The sequence below is a fragment of the Stegastes partitus genome, unplaced genomic scaffold (assembly GCF_000690725.1).
Source record: "Stegastes partitus isolate 25-593 unplaced genomic scaffold, Stegastes_partitus-1.0.2 Scaffold81, whole genome shotgun sequence".
Lineage (NCBI taxonomy): Eukaryota > Metazoa > Chordata > Actinopteri > Pomacentridae > Stegastes > Stegastes partitus.
Window position 1 is genome coordinate 519,161 of NW_007577812.1, and position 19,397 is coordinate 538,557.

General features: G+C 40.2%; 1 protein-coding gene across 2 annotated transcripts; it reads left to right on the forward strand.

Moving 5' to 3' along the window:
* The first annotated feature begins 812 nt into the window (after nucleotides 1-812).
* Nucleotides 813-19,230, forward strand: arih1 (ariadne ubiquitin-conjugating enzyme E2 binding protein homolog 1 (Drosophila)). Of its 2 annotated transcripts, none has more exons than XM_008276826.1 (14): nucleotides 813-1,278; nucleotides 5,728-5,795; nucleotides 5,944-6,091; nucleotides 6,795-6,887; nucleotides 7,510-7,565; nucleotides 9,042-9,108; nucleotides 9,288-9,394; nucleotides 9,511-9,553; nucleotides 9,693-9,764; nucleotides 13,289-13,419; nucleotides 14,030-14,096; nucleotides 14,649-14,909; nucleotides 16,489-16,601; nucleotides 16,689-19,230. In XM_008276826.1, the coding sequence occupies exons 1-14, from the start codon at nucleotides 991-993 to the stop codon at nucleotides 16,771-16,773; spliced, it is 1,599 nt and encodes a 532-aa protein (XP_008275048.1). In that variant the 5' UTR covers nucleotides 813-990; the 3' UTR covers nucleotides 16,774-19,230. The 2 variants fall into 2 exon arrangements, with proteins under 2 accessions (XP_008275048.1, XP_008275049.1); XM_008276827.1 differs by having other exon boundaries at nucleotides 815-1,278; nucleotides 14,030-14,087.
* Nucleotides 19,231-19,397: the final 167 nt, after the last annotated feature.

The window sequence follows — 19,397 nt, forward strand, 5'->3', positions numbered from 1 at the left end:
AAAATACTAAATAGAAAATACATCATTTTAAACTTTAAAAAAAAAAAAAGTACTGACAAGTTAAATAAAGCGCACAGAAATGTTATAGGGTAAATAAAACTGATCGAATAGAATAGAAAGAAAGAGACCAAAGATTAGAAAAATAAAAACATGTTAAAAAATGTTTAAAAAGGCACAGACGGAAATAAATTCTAAGTAGATGAAAGTGCAAAACAACAATCCAGACAGTCAAGACCAGTTTCACCAGTTGGCAGCATTATAACTAAACGCCATGTCACCGTGTCTGGTCCAAGCTCTGGGTACCATAACTAACCAGGTCCCAGCAGGTCCCAGATCCCTACCAGGCTTCAGCTTCATCTATATTTAATTTATTGTAAACCATCTAAGGATTTAAGAATTAGAAAGGGTGCCACTTGGTGAAGTAAATGGTTCATTTAGTTTATCTATCTATCCTATTATTTATCTTTTTTTTTTCTTTACTGTAAATCTACATCTATATTTGATCCGGCATTTGAATCAGATGTACGAGACAAAATGTAGGCTACTAAAAAAAAAAAAAAGCCCTACTGACTTACAAACTCAAACGCCACAGTTGTGTAGTTCTCCTGCTCGCCATTGGCCTTTATCTTACAATGGGGGAGTAGTTTTGTAACTTGCTAACAACCTTTGCTACAAGTTAAAATTCGACGTACAATGTTATTTTTTTTTAAATATATAAATATATGTCTGGAAATGTACGGACGGAAAGTGAAGTTTGTCATTTAATAATGTTTTTACATCTTCTTGTTCAGTCCATCTGACGTAAGGCGTCGTCAGTTGGTGACGCTGTGTCTCTTTGTTGGCTTAGCAGCGGCGACGTTTTGTTGTTATTTTCGCTGCAGCTGAAAAACAGGCTCGGATAATTTGGGTTTTCGTATTGTTCCGCAATCAACATCTCACACGCCGTAGACCTTTAGGTGTGCTTGTCACAAGCTGATAACCACCTTAGGAATGGACTCAGACGAGGGTTATAACTATGAATACGACGACGAAGAGGAGGAATGTAGCGAGGACAGCGCCGAAGAGGAGCCCGAGGACGACACCCTGGAGCTCGGAGAGGTGGAGTTGGTCGATCCCGTGGTGGCCGGTGGGGAGCGAGATGAGTGCGGCGAGACTGGCGGAGGTGGCCACGGTCCTGGCGAGGAAGAGGAGGAGGACTACCGCTTCGAGGTTTTGACTGCCGAGCAGATCCTCCAGCATATGGTGGAGTGTATCAGGGAGGTCAACGAGGTCATCCAGGTAGGTATTTTGGTATGTCAGCGTCAGGAAAGACCGGGGTCCGGGCTGGTGAGCAGCGTTAACAGGCCATGGACGTTAGCTCAAATGTTAGCCGTGTAGGAGTAGTTTACTTGCTGGAAGTTGACAGTTACACAAGACTAATAAGATTGATCCAGTGCTAAATTCGTTTATTTTCAGCATAGCTCTCTTCTGTTACATATAGTTGAAAAGGAAGATGAGGACAACGTTCAATATAAATGTCAAAATAACTATTTCCATAGGAGTTTTGTTCCAGGAAGTAGTCTAATCCCGACCGAGAAGTTGGCAGCAGCGCTTGCTAAGCTAACGTTAGCTTGCAAGTTAGCTAGCTGGCTACCTAGCCAACTGTAACCGCTAGCTAACGTTAATGGAAAAGGATAACGTCTTTGGGTCTAGATTTAGATGGCGTTAGGTGCCAGCTCATATTTGACGACAGTTGGGCTGCGTTAATGAATTAATTGAAACTTGACGTTACAAATAATGTAAAATAACACTGCCATTAACGTTATTTTAATGTTAGACATAAGGCTTGGCCATCGAGTTGGTTAGCAAGTTGCATGCTAGGTTAGTTACGATAATGTTAACAAGCTTTTTATCATGACTTCTAAAAAAGTTTGGATGGAGCACACTCGGATGGTGGAAGTTGTCAACGGGTATAGATTAAATTTGTGGGAAACACGGCGGAGCTCATCGTCTTAACCCAGCGTTAACTTGGGCCTCCATTTCCTTTCACGTACTTGAGCTCAGAATAAAATGGAAAGTGGTCTTGATAGACCTACCACTCTTTGGGGTTTTTCGAGAATGGGCGTTGAATTTTTCATAGTCATTTTTTCACTATACACAAGACTTAAAAGTAAAATAGCTAAAATATCAGTAATGTGGGTACAGTACAGCTGCATGGCAGTCGTTTCTACTGCACAAAAAAACAAGTGACATGGTGATTCTTTAAAAAAAAAAAAGCCATTTAAATCTAGCAACTAAATTTTCATATTATTGCAACACTAATATATACCTTTATTCATCTATAGTCACAGATCTGTTTTGTGATCTGAAGTTTTAGAGTAGTGGACTTGACTTGAATGTACTTTTGTTGTAAATGTTTCTAGTGACTGTGTCTTCACATGTCAGGAGTGACAGTTCTTCCTGGCCCCTGAAGATGCTTCAGGGGTAAAGTTACCAGTGACTGATGGCTGTTTTTCAACTGTAAATTTCAGAGAAACATAACAGGCAAGGCTTGTGTTAACTTGTTCCTTGAAATTATGGAAAGAAATTTCTTATTTTTTGCCAACTACATATACATGTGAGGCTAGATCAACTTTGAAGAACGCCTCTCAGTGTAACTCAAAACAGTTTAACAGCACCACAAACTACAGCCTTTGAAATGAGTAAAAAATGTAATCAGCACCTCACTAAAACATTATCAAGAAACACTGAACTTTTTAACCTTGCTGAAGAAGGGATATATTGCAGGGTTGTTGTAAAGTGTGCTCGTTTTAGCCAGATGTCCCTAATAAACGTTAAATATAGTATGTTATCAGTACATTGGAGTCAATGCTGTGATTTGTTCTCTTAAGGTGTATCCTTCCTAATTGCATATGGTTTTATGTGGGAACCATTAGATTTTATGGCACTTAAGCCTTTTGCCTGTTTATGCCTGTGTGACCTTCGAGTGACGGCACATATGTACATGTGGTGAATGTGAATCTCTCACGGATGTTTGCGAAACTGCTAATAAACGTTACACAGATAACACAACTTACAGTATAACATACTCTCTTTTATCATGAGACACTCATCACTAAGCACATCACAGAAAACTGTATTTTAAGAATATTGTGTCATGAATAAAATGGATGTAGTACTACAAGTATTGTTTAGAATAACAGGAACATAACAACCCATAAAGTGCTTTCTTTAAACAGTGGAACCATGCCCGTGGACTGTAACGTACTCGACTGTATGCTACAGCGGCAGCATCATTCCCATTTTAAAATGGACTGCAAAATATCTACTGTAATGCATTGAACCATTCAATTAGCAAAAAATATTTATGCAATTCTGAATCTGGTCCAGTTATTTTGCTGGTGCATAGATTCTATGCCTGTAGTAAATATTGGTACCTTTATTAATAGGGTGGGTTTGTTAGCAGTTCAGAGGGGGATGACTTTTGTGTGACTTTTTTTCTTGTACTGTTTGAAAAATGAGGACATCAGTGTTCCTTCATATGTCCCTCTACTGCTCTCCTAAGTAAGATCTGTCGTAATGCAGTGCAATACAAATTTTTGTCTTGTGCTGTTTAAAGGAATTTTTTTCATTTCTTGAATTCTTTTTTGGAATGTAGATTTTTGGCAACAAACAACCACACGTCTATGTGGGGTTGGGCTGTACACACATGTACCGTATGTCTATGATTATATATCACAATATATCACAAACGTAATTTTTTCGCTGCACTTATTGAATCTGGAATCATCAGTTCAGGTTAACTGCAGTTTGTTTTTTCTCATGCTGAAACATTTTCCATTCTCGTCAGTCTGAGTGGTATCTGCTCTTGTAGATGCCACCGATGACCAGCATTCATTTGTTTGCATCTTTACATTTTCTTTGTATGCCACCTTTAAAATTTGCTTTTCTTCTTATTATCTAACGGCAGGGAAACATCCCACATGGAACATAGTAAACTGGAGCAGGTTTTGTCTCAACGTGACCAGAGAACAAATGGAAGGCAGCATATAGAAAACCCAGAGTGGCTCATGAATGATTATTGAAAGCAGCAGCTACGCTCTTCTCACATAATCACGCATGGCTTCAACTAAAGAGTTTAGTGAGAAATGTAGAATTTGAGTTGTTCCTACTCCACGAAACTGGTGGTAGAGACTGTTATATGTCTGTGAAGGTAGTCTGGTCGCTCATGGCGACCCAGCGCTTTACCAAGAAACTTCTTGTCAATTTTTCCTTTTAGTTTGTTCACCATTTTTTGTATTAAACAGCTCTGTGCCTTTAATGGCATGGCCAGACCTAGTTTGGTGTGGTGCAGGGTTGGAAATTCAACATCAGTCAACCAATGTCTTTTACAGATATGGTGATTGTTAACTGACTTGTGCAGTTATTGACTTGGTGACGGGGTATATTCACTATTTTCATTGGTGACTTTTTTCTTATATGCAACCAAGTTGGCTTTACAAATGTAGCCAATAGCAACAAGGCAATAAAAAATGGCAGTAGTTTGAAAACAACTGTAAAGAATCTATTTGCATTAATCACAATCACAAGTTTGGTCTCCTACAATTTAATTAACATTATAGACTGTGAAAGTTTAAAATGTGTGCTTTATTCATAGAAAACTCTATTAATGGAAAACATCCACTGTAGATAAAGTCTCTTGGTTTCAGGTTAAATCTGACACAGAACACTTTACTTCACTCTTTTGAAAAGAATTTTTGGTCACACACATCTGAGTATCTGCCTTACAGTAACTGAGTGAGGAAACTAGAGACTCCGATGTGTACAGCTGCTCAGCTAGCATGTCACACAACCTGCATGGGTGATGTTATAGGAACAATGGTAAATTGTACGATCTACCAATAAGGAGATGTTCAGCCAGTGAGGCATTTTGGGTTCAATTTTAGATACATTTTGCTTCAAGGAGACGCACTGAATTCAAGTGAAGAAGAACCATATTTTACGTCTGATTTTGGTGGTTTTTAGATTAGCAGGAATACATAGAATATATTACAACATTGACGTAAAGCAGTGCTCTCTGTAATTATATGTATTCGTGCAATAAAACTATTTTGTCTCTAAAACCAACGCACGCAGACCTCCACAGATTTGAGTGGATGATGAGATTTCTGTCCTGTGGATGGAGAAAGCAGGAATTTGTCTTTAGATCAACAGTACTCTCACCACATCAGCACCACATTGTGTTTAAATCACTGCAGTTTGCCCAAACTGGCCAGTTGTTTAACTGTTTTAAAAACATGTATGTGGTGTTCTGGTTTATTGCGTCGTAGAAACCTGAAAAGGCTAAAGACTTGGTAAAATCTAGAACTTCAATGTGGAATTGGGAAAGTGGAGCTTCTTTTCAATGTAATGCAGTTTAGTCAAACAATCTTACAATGAATACAGCCTTAAGTAAATCATTTTTAGAATCGTATTTTTTCAGACTGTGTCAAATGAGTTTATCTCACTGTGTGGTCATTATGTAAATGACTCCATCATTGTTGCAGATGGTGTTTTGTTAATGTACCATTCTGATCTAATGCTCGCCTTAATCCATATCTGAAAACCTGGGCCATAAAGCTGTCTGTTGTCCCACAAAAGAAACTGTAACTTGTAATAAGTTGCTGCAGTAAAAATTGAAAGTAAGCAGCAGTTAAATGTAAAATTGTAGTTCATTTTTTTCTGACCAACAACTTCTTGTTCCTCTAGAATCCTGCAACAATAACCCGCATCCTTCTCAGTCACTTCAACTGGGACAAAGAAAAGCTTATGGAAAGGTTGGAATTTCTGAATTACATACTTTATTTGCCGACCTTAACTTCCCAGCTAACCAGTCGTGTTAGCTTAGAAGTCCCTGGGAGAGCTGATGTCTATATTCTTTATTAACACTTATTTCTTTTTTTTTGTTTCTTTCAATCCATGTAGGTATTTTGATGGTAATCTCGACAAGCTTTTCTCTGAGTGTCATGTCATTAACCCAAGTAAGAAGCCTCGGATCCGTCCTCCAATCAACACTAGATCATCGGCGCAGGACATGTCATGTCAGATCTGCTATCTGAACTTCCCCAACTCCGTGAGTCACAGAACGACACCAACACTGTCCTAACTGAAGATGTGCTCAGTTGTGGTGTAACTAATGGATTTTTCTTATAATTGTTAGACTCAAAAGCTATGACTTGGCTTAATAGCACAATGTAGTATTTGGGCACCTTTGAACTTGGAACAATGCAAGGGTGGATCTAACTGAAGCCTTGTCATAGACATTTTAATATCATGCTGTCAAAAATATGTCCCTTTTTGCCAACTCAGCTGACAGTGATGGTTAACACAACTGTGGTAGAAACATAAAATGAGTATGACTAATTTGACATTACAAAATGTGATCACACGAATAGTGCTAGAATTAATATTTAGCCATAACTGCTACAATTACAGATACAAACCTGTGAATTCTGACATTTATCAAGCGAGACCGCTCAAATGTCAAGGTGAAACAGATGACCAAAAATCCACAAAAATGAAGAGTCCATATTATCATTATCATATACTGTTGTATTAAGATGTAGTAGAGATGGCTTTATTGTCCAAACTGTTCTGAACGTTGGATTTTGTAGCACACGCAATCATTCTTGAGTTATTTTATTCAGTCTATTAAAACATTGTTTTCTCAAATGTGGGCTACATTTATCCTAAGAATCGCTTCGTGCACATGTATGTAACTGGTTGATGCCTTGTTTGTCTTGTTTCAACTCTAACTAGATGCTTCTCTCTTGTAGTATTTTACAGGCCTGGAGTGCGGACACAAGTTCTGCATGCAGTGCTGGGGAGATTATCTGACCACCAAAATCATAGAGGAAGGAATGGGACAGGTACCTATGAAAATGTCTTTAGGATACAAATCACTGATCAGTGTTGAGCTGCTTTCAGACAGCAAGCGGCAGTGTCTGTGTTCCCTGTTTTTAATCAGCATGAGCAGGGCACACAGATGTCCCAGCAGCTCCCGGCTACCTCCAGATTTACCAGCTGATACACCACAGGCGCCACTGCCCAACCTGTATAATGTCATTACACTGATAGACAGAGTGGATTGTAGCCTAAAATAGGGGAAATGGTTAGCAATATAACATGAACAGTATGGCAAGTTTAGCTGTCTAGTATCACAGACTTTGTTTATTGTCCCAGACCAGATGATCATTCTTTGATGCAGATATTGCCCCAGTATCATTTGTGTTCTTTGCTGGTAAAAAGGTGAATCACTCAGATAACTCAGTACCTGTAAAATCAGCTCCTGTGTCTTTGTCCCCTGTGCAGTTTCTCTGATAGCCATGATCACACAGTGAGCTATGACAGCAAATAGAAGCTGAGACACCATGATCTCTATCATTCACTAGAGTGATCAGGCAGTAGTGGCAACCACTTGCCTTCTGAAAGCACCTTTAGTCTTTTAATAGCTGTCTGACTAATGATTTGCCCTCTGTGTTGTCTTCTCAGACCATTTCTTGTCCCGCTCATAGTTGTGACATTTTGGTTGATGACAACACAGTCATGTGAGTATCTGTTTGTGCATATATTTGTTTTATGTTGCTAAATATTGGTCAGCAAAGGATGTGACTGACCCATTCTGGGAGGAAACAAATTGACTTCTTTAATTTAGTCAGAATTTTTTGCATTAAACATTGTTGCATGTAAAATAGGGGCGTATCAGTACACAAAATCTTGGCTTAGTATGAACCTTAGTCATGGTTGAGAATGAAGTATTAAGAGACAGCGGAGAGGGAAAAAAAAGCACACCCTTTCTTTTCAAAAATGAAAATACGCCTTATTCGCCATAATTCTTACTGTAATAACTATAGCATCTAAATGCTAGTTGCTGCGTCCTTCTTGGTCAACTCCGAGAACACTGCTGTCTTGTTTGAAAGAACTTTACAGAAATTGCTGAAGGACAGAGACAACCATTGACTTGGTGTTTATGCTCCGTGTGAGGTCCGCATGTTGCCTGGTCAACTCACACGTACAATGTCAGCCAAAAAGTTTTAGATTCTGGCTGCGCTGGAAGGCCGATTAAACTTCAGTGTGCATTCTGAGTTAACACAGCATACATGTTTTATGAAACTGGCACAGTGTCTGCTCAGCTTTCAAGGCTGGCTCTGCTAGCGCGCTGTAGCCGATTGACAATAACTGGTGCACTGCCAAACATGTTCCAGTTTGAACTTGGGTTTGGAATTTTCTGCAGACATACCTTAACCTCTTGACTATAATGGTTTAACTTCCAGGGCATACCAAACTAAGGAAATTTCATATCAAACCAAACATTGCATACTGAACAGTTCAGGACGAATACATCTACCATTACACCGCTTGTTGAAATCAGAAATAAATATATACTATGCAATTTGATCTTATGTTTTGTTTTAATTTAAACACAAATGAATCAAATGAAAGTTGACACCATTGCACTGAAGTTAGACATGCCTTATAGAAACCTTTGATTTTTAGTGTGTGTAGCAGGAGTAGAAACTATAAATTGAAAGAATTTCTGCTGACATTTTGTCTTCTAAAGTAGTACAGAGCTCTCAAGTCAGACCACTTCTTTAGGACATTTTAAAGTTGATATTCAGCTTGAGGTGCAAAGAAATATACCTGCACAAGCTTGAACACTAATCTCTTGCACCAGCTCCTAAGCTGACAGTAATTGTCTTAACCTACATTCTGATACAACCAGCTAGCAGGAGACCTCAGTGTTTTCAGTCATCAGTTTATGGCACACGTGCATATAAACGTATGCTCCCCACATCACTGTTTAACTTGACATGAAATTTGTTTGCCGTCTGCTAGTTAGTGACCCACACGTAATTACGTAATTCTGAAATGTGTTGTTAGTTAATGGGTATTTTAGAAAACACTTTCTTGCATTTTGGCTTGGAGGCCAATTTTTTTGTTTGTTTTTTTTTTGTCTTTTTTTTCAACCAAAGTCACCCATTTTGTGTGATGAATGCTTATCAATGATTTGACTTTTCCTGTAGGCGCCTCATAACAGATTCAAAAGTGAAGTTGAAGTACCAGCATTTAATTACGAATAGTTTTGTCGAGGTAAGCTTTGAGTTTTTTTTTTCTCCTTAACAATGTTTTGGAATGGATTATAAAGCTTTGATTTATAATAATGAGCTATTAGATTATCTTGTGTGCGCTGCCTTTAAAAGCATAGACCTTTGTACCTAAGTGCCCGTGAAACTGTGAGTTGAAAATCTATCTCTCATCACTCCTTCAAGTGCAATCGACTGTTAAAGTGGTGCCCTGCACCAGACTGCCATCATGTTGTCAAAGTCCAGTACCCAGATGCCAAGCCAGTGAGGTGCAAGTGTGGCCGTCAGTTCTGGTAAGAGAGCTTGTTTAGATAACTGTAAGGATGACAGTAAATGTTGACTCTGTCAATCTAATTGCAATTATTGAATGTACCGTGAGTTTGGTTTGATATGGCTACTGTTGTTGCAGCTTCAACTGTGGAGAGAACTGGCATGATCCTGTGAAGTGCAAGGTACGTTGAATATAATTTATTTTATTACCTTACAGTAATATTTAGCTAATCTTCCAGCTTCTGCAGTTTTACAATTCTGTTAAGAATAACATTCATTGTCAACATGATTATTTTATACTCTTTATTTTATTGTTTGTAGTGGCTGAGAAAATGGATTAAGAAATGCGATGATGACAGTGAAACTTCAAACTGGATTGCAGCAAATACCAAGGTATGGAATCAGAATGAGTTTTAGCCCCTCGTTGCTGGGTTTGTGCTGGTAGAGAAATTTTGTGATGGCCACAAAGAAACTGAAGTTGTAAAAATGCCAGCCAGCTAGACTTTCATTAGATTTTATTTTATTTTTTAAAACTAGGAGCTTCAGGTTACTCATCTTGTAACCCCTGTTCTCTGTTATCATGGATGAGGGTCTTTCTATGGGAGCGTTCTTTCAGTGCTGTCCTCCTACACTGGACAGTGTGGGCCAGTGATGGTGCATTGACATCTAACCTTTACAACCTCTAAGGTCAAAGATGAAGCCCAGCTTTCCCCCACACAGATTTTACCAACTACAAACCTTTAAATAGAGGTTTAGGAAGTTGCCATACCTCTGGTCAAATGAGCACGGAGCCGTACTGGGAGTTGCAGTCCTCTGCTGGTGTAGGCTATCTCAATTGCTCTTGCAATCCAGTGGGATAGGCATTGTTTACTAATGGGCTTGCCCGCTTGGGGTTTAGCCCATTAAACGAACAACTGATCAGACCTCCTAAATGCTTTTGTTCTTTCAGTACTCACTGGACATAGAGCGTGCAGGTGCTAGTGTGCAGGGAGGGCGATAAAATGCCCCTAGCTTCAAAGGAATGCACCCCAGTGATGGATTTTTGGGCATGAAGACAGGATTTGGTCTGAGTATGACCTTAAGATTACCTTGCACGAACTAAGTGCATTGTACATGCACTGACAGTGCATGACTGTCACTAACACTTTTTACTGACGCAAGAGCCAGCAATAAAGCCATATTCAGACATAGCGTCTTCATGCCCACCTGATCCAGAGGTTTAAATGGTGAATGGGAGACAGTGTCTAGTACCAGGAATAAATCCTATAAAAAGACAAGCGGTTTCAAAACTGGGCTGAGCTACTGTGCTCTTGTCATGAAGTGACCGACCAGAGGGTGCTGTCTCACCAAATGGTCAGCAACGCCTACATGACAGGCAAAAAAGACTGACAAATACACTATTAGTTACTATTCTAATAGTGGAAAAGGCCTTTCCTTTTTCCAGCAGTTCCTAAAGGAGGGAGAGAACTGCCGCTACAGATCCTGAGGCAAACAAGTCCACCTGTGGCTGGTTAAAACAGACCCAGAATTGACCAACCACCATTTGGTGGAAAGTCCAATCCCCATGCTGTGGATTTCCCGTAGACAGGAAGATAGGCTCTCAAGTTTAGGAATTCTCGGATATGAGTGGCTTTCAGTTGCAGCAGGTGAAGGCTGGTCTATATAATCGGTATGCGAGCCAGCATGTGTGATGGGCTGGACTGTAGCCCATCCTGTCTGTTGATGTAAGCTAGCACCATGGTGTTGTTTTTTCTGATCAAAACATGGTGGTTCCTCAACAATGGGAATTCAAAGTCCTTTAAAACCAGAAAGTTATGGGTCCCAAAGGCCTCTCACTAGTCTGAACACGTGAGTGGCTCACCAGTCTCTAAGAATCGAATCTGTCAATACCACCTTCCTAGAGGTAACCAATCCCAGTGCAATCCCTGTGAGAGAAAATGTGGATTTCTCCAGTGATATGGTGCTGCTGCACAGTCTGTGGTCACTTTTATAGACAAAACATGGAGGTGGACATGGTGGGTTTGGAACAGTCTTGGTGGTGCCATCCATTGCTGAAATTCTCTCATGTACAGTCTACCTAGAGGAATCACTGTCAGTGTAGGTACCATCAATCCAAACATTTGCAGAGGCCGTCTGAATGGAAGGTAATTCCCACTTTGAAACACACTCACAGGTGACAGCAGTTTCTTTACTTTGTCTGTGGAGAGGTGTGCTCTGAATAAAGTGGAATTCAGAGATATTCTTGTGAAAGAAATGACCTGGTTTCAGGAGACTCTTGGCAAAGCCCAGAGCAGTCAGGTGATCTGCAATCCGAGTGTGCTCTCCTTTCACTGTCTGAGTGTAACGGTAATAGCCAGACGTCTATGTGTTTTGCAGTACGAATGCCCTGTTTCTTAAATAAAACGGGGGCAATGGCCACTTCTGTGCATTTGACAAACACTCAGGGAGCAGTCTAAAGGTGGAACCAGGTATTCATACATCCTCCTCTGGAGCACAAATCATAGATATTTTCTGTGAGGGGGATGAATTGGAATGTCACATGACTGGCTTCTAGAGCCCAATGAATAGACTAGGAGGAGTGACAAGGTATTCAGGGCCTGCACAGTAGTAGCAACAGATTTATACGTCTTATTAGCCAAGGAAGACTGCAGACGCTGAGCCAGTTGATGACATGCAGAGCTTTTGCTTTGGATGAAGATGACAGGCTACTAGATTTTCTACTGTGGGAATCTGGTAGAGACCTTATTGTTTCATCTCCAGGCAATCAAATGCAACCATTTTCTCCATTAGCGTGTGACTTCATTCATGGACTTAAGAAGATGAGCAAAACCTGTTTGGTGGTGTGTTTTACCTTGGGAAGCCTCTTGTTTTATCTATCACTCTCTTGTTCTCATAAAGTGAGGTGACAGTACATGCCAGCGTTCAAACACTCCTTTTGAGCTCCTCATTAGCTTAAAGTCCCAACAGACCGGATTCGCAGCTAGCTTTAGCACCTTCCATCGGCAGGAAAATGGCGTATATCTCATCACTCCAGTCGGACACGGGTTTTGCCTGACTCCATGAACTCCATGGATGTCTCGACTGGACCCGTCCTTGGGTCCTTGCTCATCTGGCGAGCTCGCTTATCCAGTGTTCAAATAAGCCCAGTGTGGATGTTATTGCTTGAGCACATCACACATAGCATCAAGTGTGTAAACCTGAAATTTTGCAATCATAAGGACACATTCTGCGTGGTGTTTTGCTGTCAGCCATGTTAGAGCTTAGCCTGCTGTAGCTACCTTGGTCAGTCAAGATAGCTAGCACTAAATTAAATCTGGATCAAGCAGCTACGGTGAACTACGGTGACTTAGCTAATATGGTGAAGATGCGTGGTAGCTGCTAGCACTCTTCAACCTGACTCTAAAGAAGCTTTTTGAGTAAAGCAAGAAGAGAAAATTGAATGATGGGTGACGCCATGTCAATCGCTTTTATTGCCAGTGAGCATGACTCAGCTTTGACGCAAATGTCACCAATGCCAGCCAATATTAACTGGAGTCATGATATACAGGCCTCTGAGGATAAAACTGGGAGAGCATTCTCCGTTGTGGGACATCGAAATGAATGTTTGAAAGAGAACTGAAAGTTAAAGTCGGACTGCACAGTCATGGAGTACCTGAATTTTAGCATATACTTGTAGTCTGACCATTTGTGATATGTGTCTTCAAGCTGTGCTGTGTGTGCATCCAGTCAAAATGGCTGCTGTTTGACATTTTGCTGAATCCAAGCCAACCTACCTTTGTTAGTCTCTATAGCTTTTTCTAGGAGTGTTTTTCTGTATTATGATTGTTATTTGCTTGAATTGGTCTTTGCTTTTGCATGTCATGAATTTTTTGCACATCAGTTGCCTTGACTTAATATTCCTCTCCTCTCACTGACAGGAGTGTCCAAAATGCCATGTGACCATTGAGAAAGATGGAGGCTGCAATCACATGGTTTGTCGGAACCAGAACTGCAAAGCTGAGTTCTGCTGGGTCTGTCTGGGTCCATGGGAACCTCATGGCTCAGCCTGGTAAGAAATAATAGCTTAATACTTAAGTCATCATGCTACGCTTTGGCTTGTGGTTTTAATGTGCACCTGAAATGCTTATTTAACAATAAAATTCTAATTTTATCTGCAGCACGCTACCCTGATAGTGACTGCTGCTTTCCGTACTATTCTAGGCTAAAGATGAGTCATGATTACATGTCACATTAGTTCAGGATATCTAGAAACAGACAGGGTTGTTAAAAAAGCAACAACAACAAAAAAACATCTGTATTTTGTATTTGAATGCATTAAAACACCATGTAGAAAATCACAGAGAGCAGGACGGGCCAGAACGATACGGTTTCTGTCCCACCTTCTCTCCTTTCTTATCTTTTCTATATTTGTGTGTCACTCCCTACTTAAATCGGCACACACAGACTCGCTGTGTTTACTGTAAATGTGACCCAGTCTGACCCGGTGGGGACACACTGGGTGAAATGGCAGCAGATCCTCTCCACCAACTGAAGGCATTGCACCTACTTGCTGTCGACATTGTGGCTTATGCACTCAGTTATTTTGCCATGTTAGAACATATTTCCAGAAATAAAGTGTGGTATAAAATTCTGTAAGCCTAATTTATGTTTCATTTCAGGTACAACTGCAATCGCTACAATGAAGATGATGCCAAGGCAGCCAGAGATGCTCAAGAGGTAATAAATGTAATTAATGTGTTCCAAATCTTTGATTCTATACATAATGGCACAATAGTTCTGTTTGTCCACTTTTCGGTCAAGACACCATTTTTCAGTGTGCAGTCATGTTTGCCACAGGTGTAACCTGCTTTAATAATCACGCAGAGGCAACAGCATCCCAGGTATTGTTTCCATCCCATCGGTCTTGATGACATTTAAAAATTCATACAAGTAATCCTGAAAAATAATAATGTGACAATAGTATAGCCTGCAACCAAAATATCCTTAAAATTTCATGAAAAATGTGATCAACTCCAACTAATTAAGCAAGTGACAGTTTGATTTAACATGCTGCACACTGTAAATACGCACACAGCAAACCGACTCACTTCTATGCTAATTTACACCTCTGACATGATTGTTGCACAGTGAAGAATGGTTTTTGTCTGAAACACCCACCAACACAATTAAAACATTTCAGTAACATATTTCCTACGATCAAGTGCGCAGTGATTTTGAAGATTTCTAGTACAGGAAGAGTGCGCACAAGTTAAAACCTGTTCCACGATGTGTGTGCAGCGCTCCAGGGCAGCCTTGCAGAGGTACCTGTTCTACTGCAACCGCTACATGAACCACATGCAGAGTCTGCGCTTTGAGCACAAGCTCTATGCTCAGGTCAAGCAGAAGATGGAGGAGATGCAACAGCACAACATGTCTTGGATTGAGGTGCAGTTTCTGAAGAAGGCCGTGGATGTGCTGTGCCAGTGCCGTTCCACACTCATGTTCACTTACGTCTTTGCCTTCTACCTCAAGAAGAACAACCAGTCCATTATTTTTGAGGTACGATCAAAGGGGAAGCGTTGCCTCAAATGTTACAGATGTGAACGTAATTGTAATGGTGTTTAGTCTGAATGAATGCAACACAAAAATATAACAATATAATTGGGTACCCTCCATGTGACAGCTTTAGCATTTTCTCTCTGAAACACATTCGTCTCTCTCAGTATCCCACCTCTCTGTCTTCAGTGTTTACCCTGAGTTTACTGTTTTTTTTAGGAGGGCAATGGCAGAATGGCAAGTTTTAAATCATGCGATAAGGAAAGCCTGCTTGGTTCTTTCAGTGAATGCTACAAAGAATATATTACACCATTTGCGGTCCAACAGGGATGTGTTTGCATGTTTGCCCACCAGATATGGAAAAAAGCTTCATTTTCCACCAAACAACTCTCCCCCTGACACTACTTTGCAGGGGCACCATGGCAGGATCCTGGACTCACTGCAGCCCAAGATAACTCTAATTGGTTTAAATAAATACAAAACGAGCCAGCACATTTAATCCCCTATAGCAGAATCATAACGGGTGCAGCCAGACCATTCCCCAGTACTGACATAGAACTTAGGAAATCTCGTCTCTAAAATCCCGAGCTCGGCTATGTGCATTTAAAAAAACGCAGATATTGTGGCCTGACTTTCAGGCGTTTGGGGTAGATGTGTGTCCATCTGTGGCCTTAGACAGATTAACACTTGTTGGGAAGGTTTTACCCTGACAAGCTGTCATCAACACAGGTAACATTTCTTTTCCCTTCACTCATCTATCCTCTGTCCCTCCCCTCACACACACACACACACACACACAAACAAGGTGAAACGGAAATTAGAGAAACTGCCGCGATTCTAAGTGATGTAAAAACACAGGTGTACTTTGTAAATGTATTTTTTTTTCATTGTTTTCTTAGCGGTGAAAAGGGCAAATCCTTCCTCTAGTCTGAGCTTGACTTGAAGCAGGATGCTCTAGAGCATAGGTGTCAAACGCAGGCCCGTGGGCCAAATCGGGCCCGCAGTGTAATTATGTTTGGCCCGCAAGATAATATCAAACGTCTATTAGACCAGGCTCACTGATATATAGTGCATGCATCGTTAATACTACACATCCCAGAATGCTTTGCTAGTGAGTTGGCGCGTTAGCAACTCTCAACATTCATTAGCAACCTCATGTTACCAGTCACCTCAGGAAAATTTAAGCCACCCCTCACAAAGAATGGCCAAACAAAAGATGAAAAACAGGAGCTTTCAAGACAGGCGGGAGGCAGATTATCTGTTCATGAGTGTAAAGGACAGACCTTAATTAAGCTTTGTTTGTTCCAGATTTAATGTTTAAGCAAAATCTTTGTTTCCATATGAAACAGTTTATCATTGTATACCTGGAGAGAAAGGAAAACAGGCACAACTTTAGTCCATTTTTCAATAAATATCGAGTCTGGCCCTCAACTTAGTTTTTTTATTTTGACCCACTGTGTATTTCAGTTTGACACCCATGCTCCAGAGTTTAGGAAACATTATCACAGATAACTGACATTTCTGTCTTTTAATTTATCCAATGACACTGAATAATATTACCTATGACATTTTTGTTCATCAGAACAACCAGGCGGACCTGGAAAATGCCACTGAGGTGCTCTCAGGCTACCTAGAGCGGGACATCTCCCAGGATTCCTTGCAGGACATCAAGCAGAAAGTACAAGATAAGTACAGGTCAGTAAAAGGATTGTATCTGTCTGCTACGATCAAGTTTGTGTGTTCTTGAATTCTAAAACCAAAACAAATGTCTTGTGTTTATAGATACTGTGAGAGCAGGCGAAGAGTGCTTCTACAGCACGTGCATGAAGGCTATGAGAAGGACCTGTGGGAGTACATTGAGGATTGAGGACACGTCCCAATGCAACGGACTCTTGAGTATCTTGACAAACTAGAGCGCTGATGCAATTAAACAGGGCAGCACGGGCCTTCTGCCGCCTCTCCTTTGGCAAACCAACCACTTTTGCATCATTTTTCCTGGATTTGTTTAACAAAATCTTCAAAGTAAATTATATTTAAATAAAAGGTAGAGTAATAAAAAGAAAGTGTACTACAGTATTGTTAGCAGCAGAGTGGAGTCTTGAGAAAGCAGAAAATCCATCTTAAACAAATACATCCTTTTGGCTTGTATTGTAATACCTCCCCTGAACTATCTTATTTTCCTCTGTTTTTTGCTTGTGAATCTCTTCTGTTTTGATTTTGACTTTTTGTTTTCCCATTAGTGTGAAAATGTTTTCAACACAGCTTTAATTGTCCTGGCCATGTCTGCAATATGTGGTGAGATCCTTGTCTGAGTGGCTGAATGTTGATAGGCTGATTGCAAAAGGGGCAAAGACATTTCAGGGGGGAAAAGAAGAAAAAAAAAAACATAAAAAGAACTAAATAGCAAGTCTGTATTTTTCAATTTGTAAATAGTCCATATGCATGGAAGTTAAAGAGCAAGAGTGGCACGTGTTTGCATAATTTTGAAATTTTGAAATATTTATTCTTTACCAATATTGAAAAAGGTGTACTTCTGCCATGTAGGTTGAGTCTATTCACTCCCTCCACTGACTGCGGGAGTTCGGAGGTGTTTGGCAATAAGGCATTCGTCCTATCATCCTCGGTCTCTTCAGAGCAGTGCACAAGTTACACCTTATCAGTAACTCTAAAAGGGGACTGATAGAAAGAATTTCTCTTAGTTGCCAAGCGATCAGATAAAGGACTCAGTGAAAGTGCACGGTCGACTTAGAAAACCAAGAAAAAAGTTTTACAGGTCAAAGGTAAGGTAGAATGCACCGGCCCTGTGTCCCTCTATGCTAACCTTTTGCCGTACCCTCTTAGTTGTTTTTAGAGCTGTTTAACATTTAAGAACATTACTAATTATTTGCAAGAGCCAAACTGAGTGACATTCACTCTTTTTTTTTGTTTTCTTTTTCTTTTTTTTTTTCTTTTTTTCTCTTTCCTGACGTGGCTTGAGGTAGCCCTCTTAGAGCTCAGCTTGCACTTTGGGGATTGAATGAGGGTAATAGAATGTACTGACAGCACAGCTTTGTAGTGCTGCTAATTGGGCTCGATCACTGTCAAACAGGGTCAGGCATTTGCATCACTCTTGCAGGGACTATTTGGATGGCATGAGGCTGATAGCTGCCGCGCCTCTTTGAAGAGATCTGTTGCCTTGCAGTGAGACTGAGCATTGCTTTAAATCAAGCTACACAGATGAACTCGTGTGATCCTTAAGCAGATGAGGAATATAGGGCAAACTTCTAAAGGTTGTAGGAGTGTTTTGTAACGCTGTTATGCTTTTGCATTAAAGACTGTATTTTTCGCACATGGGTTGAGGTTTTAGCATTGAAATGTCAGTGCCCCTCCAGGTTTTGCATTGTTCTGTGTGGTGGTTGCTCTGGTTGTCAAGCTCTCTGCTTGTAAATGCTCGTTCATGTCTCTGCTATGTGGCAGTCTTCACAAGATTGACTGGAGGGGACATGATTATACAGGCACTGATGCAAGTCAGAAGATGACACCAAAGTGTCAGCCATCATTAAAACACATCCTTTGCCCCAGTTTCAGATCTTTGGGGAATTCTCTCCCAAATGCTTCTTATGTGTTCAAACTTATTATTTTATCCTAGCAAATTATAAACTGTATTGTTTATTTGAATAAATGTCATGAGAAATCTCATTTTTGGGAGTACTGTGTGAGTCATTAGAGTAGGTTTGTCTCAAGCATATTAATTACCCAAACATCCATGATGCATTTCTGCGCTATGTATTTTGCAATGTAGTGTACTACAGACCTTGGCAGAGCTGTGTCTTCCAGAATAGCGTGGACTTAATTTCACTGAATAATTTTGATTTTTTAGGTAAAAGTGTTAGCTTTTTTGCACCACGTTTACTTGCAGATTGTACGATAACGATCAGGTGGTTGTTTGTATGATGTCACTTTTGAATTAATTTTGTCTCTCAAGTCACAAACCAATGATGACACAAGGTGAATGGATAAAAGATGGGCTATTTTTTTTTTTCTTCTCTAAGTTGTCTTGCAGTAACACCAGCTCTAGCTGTGATCATTAGGCTAACATGCTCTCCAGGGCTCACTCTGTTTTCATTGTGTCTGCTAGTAGTTCATGAACATTTCAACTTAACGTTTGAAGTAACGGAAGCAGCTACTTACATTAAATTGAGACATCCAAAAACTTTTAATACTTTTCTACATATCTTTTCTTTATGCTATCAAAGGTGTTTTATTTCCTATTAGTGTAAAAATGTGGGAAAAATTAGATGTCTGTTTTGGAGAAAATATTAAAGTGCAAAATGTTGCAAACATGGTTCTGGCATGGGTGGTTGTTTGATAACGGACACAATGTCTCTGTTGTGGCGGCGTACATTTTCATTCAGTTGCCACAATAACGATGTGATGTGTTGTTAAACTGTGTCCTTAAAGACTACCACTGTGTACCGTCACTTGTAGCGAAGCCAATCCTTGGAATTTCCA